This window comes from Myotis brandtii, unplaced genomic scaffold (assembly GCF_000412655.1).
Source record: "Myotis brandtii unplaced genomic scaffold, ASM41265v1 scaffold550, whole genome shotgun sequence".
Classification (NCBI taxonomy): domain Eukaryota; kingdom Metazoa; phylum Chordata; class Mammalia; order Chiroptera; family Vespertilionidae; genus Myotis; species Myotis brandtii.
Window position 1 is genome coordinate 3,196,084 of NW_005370043.1, and position 10,169 is coordinate 3,206,252.

The 10,169-nt window shown below is 45.9% G+C and overlaps 2 protein-coding genes across 7 annotated transcripts in view; one reads left to right on the plus strand and one right to left on the minus strand.

Annotated features, from left to right (window-relative positions):
• The window catches only part of ARL3 (ADP-ribosylation factor-like 3), a 28,667-nt gene extending 19,865 nt beyond the window's left edge, over nt 1–8,802 (plus strand). For both annotated transcript variants that reach the window (XM_005878231.2, XM_014549404.1), the window contains exon 6: nt 8,524–8,802. In XM_005878231.2, the coding sequence (XP_005878293.1) occupies nt 8,524–8,571 (48 nt within the window). In that variant the 3' untranslated portion in view covers nt 8,572–8,802. The remainder of the gene's footprint in view (nt 1–8,523) is intronic.
• The window catches only part of SFXN2 (sideroflexin 2), a 50,204-nt gene extending 41,119 nt beyond the window's left edge, over nt 1–9,085 (minus strand). For all 5 annotated transcript variants that reach the window (XR_001364433.1, XM_005878235.2, XM_014549403.1 and 2 more), the window contains exon 1: nt 8,980–9,085. Coding sequence is in view for 4 of the 5 variants with exons in the window: in XM_005878235.2 (XP_005878297.1) it covers nt 8,980–8,999 (20 nt within the window). In the remaining variant the exon portion in view is untranslated. The remainder of the gene's footprint in view (nt 1–8,979) is intronic.
• Between the last annotated feature and the right edge of the window lie 1,084 nt (nt 9,086–10,169).

The following is a 10,169-nucleotide window of genomic DNA, read 5'->3' on the forward strand; positions in this document are numbered from 1 at the left end:
AGAAGTGTTCTGTTTTGTTTTCTGTTGGCTGTCTTCACTGCCTTCAGGGTTGGTGTCTGTTTCCTGCTACTTCAGTTTGGTTTCCCACTGGTAGGCTTCTGCTCACAGAGGGCCTCGTGCTTTATACTGAGGCACTACATACCAGAAGAGCAGGCTCCCCTCACTTGATATTAACTGAGAGGCTATATCCTCAAAGAATGATGAAGAGGTTCAGCTCTGATGCTTCCTACCAAGCAGACGCAAACCAGGTGACACTTGGAGTCAGCACTCTAGGACTTCTTTATTCCAAAGCCCCAGCATGCCCACATGCCTCACTTTAGACATCTGGTGGACCTGCCGGGGAAGTGACACCATGAGGTGAGAATCGGGCAGTACTGCTCCGGGATGCTGTGGGAGATTAGCAACATCTAAAGCAGTGGTATCTTCCCTCGTTGCCATATGGCGTGTGTGTCTAATGGCATGACCAGTTTGCTTTTCTCTGAACTTGGTGTATTGGGGTATGAGCCTGCAACTTCTCAATCGTCCTGCAGCCTCTTTCCATTTCCTTTCTAATACTCTCCTTCTCTCTCTCCAAAGACATTTGACATTGGTTTGTCTTAAAACTGCCTGACTGCTTTTATTTCAAGAAAATAGTCACGTCCTAGAGTTATCTCACTTGTTCCATCTGTTTGTTGCTTGGTTTTTCTCTTTTTGTTATACAAACAACCAGGGCCTGTTTCTGTGCTTGGCCTTTAGATCTGAGAACAGACCAGTCAGCACAAGACAAGCACCCTCTCCTCTACAGTCCTTAATATCCACACCCTCTGTGTGTGTGTGTGTGTGTGTGTGTGTGTGTGTGTGTGTGTGTGTGTGTGGTGGGGGCTCTAAAATAGCCAGAGATGAGCTCAGCTACCTCCCCAAAATGGATGCTGTAGCTCTGTGAGTCTCTCTGTGAGGTTTTAGTTTAGGGAGGGGGGGATATTATGTCTTATTTCCTTCCTTCCTTCCTAGACTCTGGTTATAAAAGTAATATATTCTCATTATTAATCATATAAAAGTATATAAAATTTAAAACTGTAAAGTTTTTTCCTCTCCCCTAATCCCACTTGACAAAGGAACTATCATTAATAGTTTTATTCTTAAGTCTCCTCTTTAAAATTATAATCACATATGTGATTATAGATCTATTCAGTTTTGAATTAACTGCATTTTTCCAGCTTCATTTAGGCTGGTCCAACAAGTATACTACAACCCAAGATGTTATTTATTTATTTTTTTATTTTATTTGAGAGAGGAAGGAAGAGGGAGAGAGAGAAAAAAACATCAATGATGAGAGAGAATCATTGATTGGCTGCCTCCTGCACGCCCCCTACCGGGGAATCGAGCCTGCAACCTGGGCATGTGCCCTTGACCGGAATCGAATCCGGGACCCTTCAGTCTGCAGGCCAATGCTCTATCCACTAAGCCAAACCAGCTAGGGCCCCAGGATGTTTTTTAATAGGTAAACTCAAATCCTTTTATTTAGCTTCTCACTTAAAAAAAAAAAAAATCAAGTTTAGCCTAAGGTATTTCCCTTGATTGTGCATAAGATGGCCTTCATGAGGCCTAGAGTGATTTGGGTTTGGATGAAGCCTTCTTGTGTTTATACAAACCACTTCAGCAAGAGAACTCTGCCTGTCTAAATGGCCTCAAACACAAATATAGAGAGAACATCTCAAGGTCGGGGGCTCTAAAGGTGGGACTAGAGAAAATAAACACATTTTGTGTGCCTACTGCTAAGAAAGTGGCAGCCCGTAATCTTTTTTCACTTGGTCAGAGTGTTGAAAGGAAGAAAAAGCAAAGCCGGAATTAACAGTAAGGTCCTTGTTTCTTCAGCCAGCCTTAAGCAGGGACTAGAGTTATCTAAAATCAGCATTTTGAGTAATGGCATTCAAGTCAAGGGTGCTTCCTCAGAGCCTGGAGATTGGGAGGGAGCTCTAGTCATTGTCCTCCCAGCCCCCACCCACCACACCCCAACCTGTCAGGGGCGGTTACAGGGATAGAGCTCTTGTTCTCGGCTGTGTAACCACCATAGAAGTGGCGTTCCCTTTAAGTCACAGGATCTTTAGACCAAAAAAGCAGCAGTGAGCTATCAGACAGAGTCGGGGAAGGCTTTAAAATCAGTCAGTTTAAATCAAGTGAGACAACCATGTATGGTTTGTTTTTGTTAAAGTTCTTCTTACATCAAAGACCTTCAGCAACCAGATTCACAGGAAATTATGTCAAGAAAAATCTAACAAAGAACTGTGAGCATATATATATATATATAGATTTTATATGGAGGAGAAATAGTTTGAAGGTCACTTAATTAGTTTAGTAGATAGTACCATGGTGTATAGAATTGGGTAGTTAAGACTGGGATTTCAAGGTTAATGAGATTAGATTATGGTTAATAGAATGATATAAATTTAGAGAGTTTAACCATTATTTGAAATGAGTTATTTAATAAAAATGTTAATTAAGAAGGGAATCTGCTGTCTATTGTCCTTTAATGGTAACCTTTGGGGACTGCAGAAAGGTTGTGGAGTCTTCTGTGGAAGCATTTCATTGTGAGGCACCCACTGGCCATGTCCCTCCCCCAGGTAACGCCTGTGACCTAAGTTCTTGTCCACTCAGCCAGTGTCATGGTTTTTACTTTAAAGAGTCACTCAGGAGGAATTGCTTTCCTGCGTTGCCTAATGCAAGTGCAGGCCTTTAATGATTCTTATTTACTAAGGTTTCAGTATTCCTAAAAAAGGAAAGACCTCACTAGAAAAATGTCCATAAGATCACTTTCAGACATGGATACTGTGTAGTAATTACTAAAATTCCCTAAATTCTTATTTCATCTTCCCTCCTTCCTCCTGTCCTGCTGCCCCATGAGAGCTGGTCAATAATGGGCAGAGCTACTAAAATGATCAGACATTCAAATAACATCTGGCACCATAGCTCTAAAGACCCTAAAAGGAAAAATGTACAAAGGTTAAAAAACCAAACAAAAAAACCTGGATTTTTACTGATAAAATAACACCGTCGAGTGAGCGAGCCAGGAGAACAACCACAGATCCACTAGATGGTAAGCTACACCTTCTGGACTCATCGGGCAGGTGTATCACTTCTTAGCCGAGCAGCTTAAACACATGATTTAAGGTTATGGAAGTGAGTGATTCCTGGGATGGATTTCAGATTCTTGTTCTACCTGATGTTCTGATGACAAATATGTGCAGTCTTGACAAGGACAGGCAATCCCATATGTTGTTCAGCCGCCCCTGTCCTGGGTGTGGAGATGGACTTCTGAGGCTTCAGGAGAGTTCAGAACAGGTCTTTCTTAGCCTGATGGATGGTGACCAGGAGGCCAGCCCATGGTGTAATTAAAGCAGGTTTTCATGAGAAACGTCCAGAGGAGAGCATAGGTAAAGGGCACTAGCAGCTGAACGAGAACATCAATCTTGGAAACCCTGCCTGCTGAGGGGCCCAGAGTCCAGAGGAGCGATCAGAAGAGACCCAGTTATGTCACGTAGATGAAGGCAGAAAGGGGAGAAACTGAACAATGTCTGGGAGGGGAAGCCTGCGGCCCCTGAGCCAGGCTGCCTCACACCTGGAGGCAGTCCCCTCTGCGCCCTGGGCTGGGCCATGTTGCTAGGGCCTCTCCTCGTGTAGGACATCGAGCCCTGGGACTCCTTTTCCCTGGGTGTCTAGAAACAGTGAACCAAGGACTTGGCTTAGAGCCAGAGAAAGGTAGCGAGAAAGCAACCTCTTCCACCTACACATCTGAATTTAACCCAGACCACCGCGCTGTCCTTTACTGTTGCAGTGTCAGGTGTTTGAAGACATTTTCTCTCTAAAACATCGTGTGTGTGTATGTGTGTGTGTGTGTGTGTGTGTGTGTGTGTGTGTGTGTGTGTGTGTGTGTGTGTGTGTGTGTGTGTGTGTGTGTGTGTGTGTGTGTGTGTGTGTGTGTGTGTGTGTGTGTGTGTGTGTGTGATTAAAATTGTACTGGAAGAGAATTTCCTTTCAGTGCAGAGATCAGCAGTTTCAAGCTGGTCTCTAGCCTTCGTCATAACAGAGACCTGCCTCCACCATAGCTGAGCAGAAAGTTCTCTTGGGTATTCCTCTCCATGCCCCCACCTCATGCTCACATTTTCTTTTCACATCTCTCCCACGTTCCCCGTCTTCCTTCCTTCTCTAAACAGGAGTAATGGTCCGGCTTATTGTCTCACCTAGAAAGGACCACTAGCAGTCGGAGCCCTGGTGTGTGAGCTGTACACCAGAGTGCACCTCCCATGTGAACATTACACATTTCCTAGCCCAGCTCCTTGTTTTTATTCCCTTTTTCCTTGGTCTAGGGGGCTTTTCCCTTAATGTACCAATAGAATTTGGTATTTTTAAATACGACATTTACCCTTCTTTCAAGGCCTGGCATCAGTTATTTTTTACTCCAAGTGTACATGGAACTGCTTATCTGCAAGTCAGACCTCAGGTTTATTTTTAAAATTTCAAACCTCTCTTTAGACCAAGAAAGCAAGCTCAGGACATCCGATTTTGCTACCTCTCTGGTGCAGTGCCCTTTGTCACCAGAAAAAATATTAATAGCAAGCAATATTTTATGTATGCAGCATCCAGCTGCTCCTTGACCCTGGGGGCCTGGTGACACAATGGGATAGGCTGCATTGCTCAGCGAGGGCCTGAGCTCCTCCTCCTCTTAAAGCAATTACTGATGTGGCATGTAGTCCTCATGGCATAAAAAACCAGGCCCACCCAACCATGGCGGCCACTGCTTCCTTCCAACCATTGAGCAGTGATGGATGCCTTGTAGGGTGATCAAATTAAAGGGAGCATTGCAGCCAGAGTCCACCCTTCCATAGAAAGAGGCATCATGCCTTTAATGCTGGACCACTGAGATCTGTGATGAGTAGGTTTCCACCCCTGTGGTTAGGGCAGCCTTATATTTTCCCCAATGGTCATATTAGGGGATAATCTCATGACATAGCAAAATTTATTTCCTCTCCACAAGGCCAAACAAAGCTCAGTATTTGAGGTTCAGTGCCTCACTTTAGTCTCTATTATTGAATTAAAGCTAATCAATTTAAATTCAGTTTCAGCAAGATTGGCCAGAAGGAGGTGTGGTAGAGGAAGGAAGGGGAGGACTACTCATGCCATAATATTGTCATCCCCGTGATGAAGATCAAATGTGCAGAAATTTGGTCAAACCAGTTTTTAACAATAAAGGTTCAACCATTAAACAAACTTATGAGTTCATTTCCTTCTTTGGAAGCAGAGCAGTAACCTACTTCAAGTAACTGATCACTTTTTCTCAGTCGTCTGTTTTGAAAAAAAACACAAAGCTTTACCAAATTAAGGCAAGAGTGATGTGGAGCACTAATTTAAACTTGAGAAGCAGAAGGTTCTGCTTCTTGCTATGATGTTGTCTTTAAATGTTAATATTTCCATTGAAGGTGGTGGTCTTGGCGGAGAGTTACTATGCTAGGATGTGCAGCAAGGTAAACATGCAGCTTCCACACAGAGATACCGGGCAGCCCAGGAATCCTGAGAGCTGAGTGGCCAAAACAGCCTCTGGCATCGTCAGAGCTGCAGCCAAGCTCTGCAGGAACCTGGCCTGGGCTACCCCAGGCTCATGCCCCTTTAGTTGGAGGTCCTAAGGAAGAAATAACTAGCATCGCTCTTTCCCAGCTTTAGGGTGGTTCCCAGCTTCTCCATAAGCTTGAGGCAGAGCTCCTCCCTCCAGCACTTGCCCGCACGCAGTGAGAACCGGTAAATGGTTAGAGTGTGGGTGCTGGAGCTAGAGAGCGGGTTCCCGGCCCACCTCTGCCACACACTGTTTTGTGCTCCCATTTGTAATGTGGAAATTATAGTCCCTACTTCACAGGGTGTTACAAGGGTTAATTAAAAAGATATAAGTACTGTAGGCCAGACACCATGCTAGGTTCTGTAAACACAACCTCAAGCCAGTCTGACTTGGACCCTCCCCTCAAGGATCTTGGACAACATATTATCTTTCCTTTTCCGTGGGCAACTTGACACAGCTTGTCCTGATTTGAGTGGAGAGGTATTATCCCCATTGACTAGTGCCTCCCCAACAGCCCCTCACCTCCAGCTCTCTTTCTCCTCAGGTAATAACAGGAAAGGTACAACTCCCCAAACCCCAAACACTCCCGATCAGGGCAGAGCAGCCACAGGGCTTGGCCCCTTTTAAATCTCCCTGTGCTTCCCACACTCCAGACTGCTGGGGGCAACTGCAGAGGCTCAGGGACCAGCAGGATAGCTGGTGGGTACTGACCTCTGAGCGCCCTCTGTTGGCAGGACTGTGGCTGAAAGGGCTTTGCCACCGCTGACCTCACAGACATCTGGAGCACATGGCTCCCCAGCAGGGCTCCCGCATTTAAATCCCCTCTGCCTCCATAACAGATACCAAAAAGAAAGCTGCCCCTCACCCTCCACATTCTGCTTCGGGTTCCTGCAGCTGAGTAAATATTTTTTCTATCTCTTTGACTGTATTCATGTTTAGTTAGTTACATATAATAAAAAGAACAACCCCCCTGAAATCAGCCATAAAACAAGGGGGGAAGCCGGTATTCATATAGTGTGGGAACACTTGATTTCTCTGAGATGATTTGATAAAATACCGCAAGTCTCCATAGAGGAGAAAATATTGAGGTGCGTACCTTTGATAGTGTTTGTGCAGGTTTCTGAAGATGGAAAGTGCTACATAAGTGCTGAGCTATTCAGCTTGGGAAGCAAAGAGAAGATGGTTATCTTATTCATCCCTCTTTTATTTGTAAAATCTTTTCTGTCTCCTGGCAGGTGATCATTTTTTTCCTGGAAACCAATTAGCTACTAAAATTAAACATGCTTCTCTTTAAATTAATCCTTTTCATAAAATGGTCTTAAAATTGGCCTCAGCTTTTGAAGTCGGTAGCTGACCCAGTTGTAATTGGAGATGTATTTGGAGGCCACCTTTCTCCCACCTTGGCATCCCGCCTCCCTTGTCCCCACTGCTGCCAGGTGCTGTCCACCTTCAGGCTTTCGGCTGAGGCCAGCCTCATCTTGGCAGATGCCCTAAGGTCTGCTCTGGAACAGCCATCAGATTATCTGGTTCTCCTACCCAGGCATTCTGATGGCAACTGGCAGAGTTTTAATCACTGTAAATTCAGGTGATGGTCAGATTAGCCAGGAGATAGGGTGCCTGCTGGTTGTTTTGCAGTGATGTATTGTTTATGGGATTAATGCTCCGAATGCCCAAAGGTGTCAGCTGATATTTATTACTTTAAGCTGGCTCAGCTGTTCAGGTTCAACCACTAGCGCCGTGGTCACAGGAAATGCAGGGCTCTGCGTGTCATGTATGCCCTGAGATGTGCACATGTGACTGGGACCTCAGCAAGCATGTATTGCAGACTCGGGGGGAGTGGGGGGAGGGGATTTGTGCAGGATCCTGCTTTGATTTTGTTCTGAGCTTCCAAAGGAACTCTGCACACCCCTGAAGGTCGGAGAGACTCTAGGGCAGTGATTCTCAACCTTGGCTGCACATTAGAATCACCTGGGAACCTTTTTAAACTCCTGATTTCTGGGCCTCATCCTCCGGAAATTCTGTTTCTTTGTTATGGGGTGAGGCCACAACATTAGTAACAAAGAAACAGAATTTCCGGAGGATGAGGCCCAGAAATCAGGATTTTAAAAAGATTCCCAGGTGATTCTAATGTGCAGCCAAGGTTGAGAACCACTGCTCTAGGGGAAGGGAGAGTATTGAGGGGTGGCTCCAAAGTGGGTTGAAAAGGAGGTCATCTCTGGCAGGTCTGGCATCCAGGAGAAAGCATGCCACCTGCCAGGTGGCTGTAGGCATTGTGTGGTTTTTACCGCTGTCCCTCTCCAGCCTTCTAAGAGAGGACACTTTCAAGGTCACTGTGCCTTTAAGGGAACCTTCTCCCCAGTCCCTCAGCTTGGTGGTGCTTAAAGCTACAAGAATCAGGCCCGGACTCTCTAAACCTATCTGGAGAGCTGCAGGAAGAGAAATAAATGCACATTGCCCTAGTGTGTGTCTAGTAACACACACTGCATTTGGTTTGTTTTTCCAAAAAGAAATTTAATTTAACCCGTGTACACTGCCACACTGTAAACACACCGGGCACCAGAAGGGTGGCTTATTGAATGGAATGCCCTAGCAAAGGTCAGCTTTTAGAAAAAGCCAAAAAGGGCTGGAATCTTTCCTGATAGCGCCTCAATCAGGCCTTGGATCCAAGCAGATGTGTTTATTTTTTCAGAGGGAGTTCCTGAGAACCCATCTCAAGTTCAGACACTGGGCACTCCCACTCCTATCTCCCTCCTGTGCTCTCAGAGGCCTCCCCACGAGGTCACTATCGCTGGTCACCCAGGTGGGCCCCTGGGACAGACTCCCTGGAGCTAGTGGTAGGGGAGGGGAGGCCCACACCCCCACTCCCCCCCTCCTGGGCTTGCGTGTATAGTGTCTTTCTTATAACTAACACTGCCTTTCTCTGCCCATTTCCCTCAAAGGACGGCATGAACTGGGTCTGCAAAAATGTCATTGCAAAGAAGAAATAAAATCTAGACGAATGGAGATGCAGGAGCTTCGGGAGCTGAATTCTGTCCTGAAAAACACTAATTTGCTGCTTTCTGACCAAATGTTTTTCCATCTGTGTACAGCTACAGCTGTTTGAAGAGAGGGTACAACACAGTTTAAAAAGAATCCCTATTCCAGCAGTAGATTTAACTGATCTCTGAGGTTCAGTATCATTTTTCAAATAAAGGAATTATATTATTTCCTCTGCATAATTGAAATAGTATTAAATGTCTCAAAGCACATGATTAGAAAATGAGATCTTTTAAATGAGCAAGAGATTGCATTGCAGTTCAGACAATTCCAGTGGGCTTTTTTTTTTTTCTTCTTTCAAAAAAAAGAAAAGAGAAAGAGAAAGAAGCAGCTTATGCTGCGTTCATTTATTTACTGACCTGTCCCTTGTTCTCCCCATGGTTTTGGAAGCATGGACAGTGTTTGCTGGTGCTGGTCAGTGATTTTTACCATCACCAACTGAGCCAGGGCTGCATTCCGTCCGGAGGGAAGCTGCTGGGGGGAAGGGAGGAAGAGCAGATGATTAAACCATCTTGTCATGCAGGTAGGAGACTGTGTGTGTAATCCTCACCCTTTGGAGAGGAAAAAAAAAATCCTTTCTTGCAAACAAGTCACCACATAAACATGGCCCATCCCAACCCCCCAGCCAGCTATACCGGGAAGCAAATTCTTATGACTTTGGACTATAATGACATCTGGAATGTCAGGAGAGGTGGGAGGTTTAATTCCAGAAAAATTACAAGGTCCTTAGAAAGCCCTCACATGGAGGGCTCGGGCCAGCGTAAACAGGCTTTCTCCAGTTCAGTGGAGCAGGGAGCAGCCGACTGAGATTAGCTGGCTTCTGCGCGGCAGTCCTATAGAAGGGATTTCTAAAGCTCAAAGAATTCTGTGTTTAAATGATCACAATAGGCCGTTGCTATCAGATTTTTAAAATAAATGCAGCTTACCCATGAACCTGCTCCACTGAGAAAAGGCAGGCAGATCGATTTTTTCAAGATCAATTTTTACAATGCTGGCAACTTGGGGGTGTGGGAAGCTCATAGGCGGAGAGGGTTTGCTGCTGGGAAGAAGGTGTGTGATTGCAGGGGCCACTCCCAGGGAAGCCAGAGTCACCCCAGCTGCCCATCTCCCCTGCCTCTCTCCAGCAAAATGTGTCCTCTGTTGATTGATTGGAGAGGACTGGAAGGAGACTTCTCCCGCCCTGTGTTGCAAAAAGAGCTTGTTTTCCTGAGTCTTAAGAAATCCCTAGCTTCAAGCATGAAAGCTGGCCAGAGCATCACCCAGCTCCTGAATTGAACTCTGTTCTGGTGCCTGAGCCGAGGGGTTTTCAGAGAATGAATAAGAGACTGTCCAGTGGCTGGCTGGTGGGCCTCAGGAGGCCAGCTGCCTTCTCATCCCAGGAGGTGGCCCTTCCCAAACCCACTCAGGCCTGTGAGCAGAGGGGGGGGCCACTCCAGCTTTTCTGGACAAAGTTGTGCAGGTGAAGCTGAAGCATGTGCAGCCTCAACGGCGTGCTGGGCTGGAAGTCATTCCTGCCAACATGAAAAGCTGCGCCGGGGGTGCTGTGGGC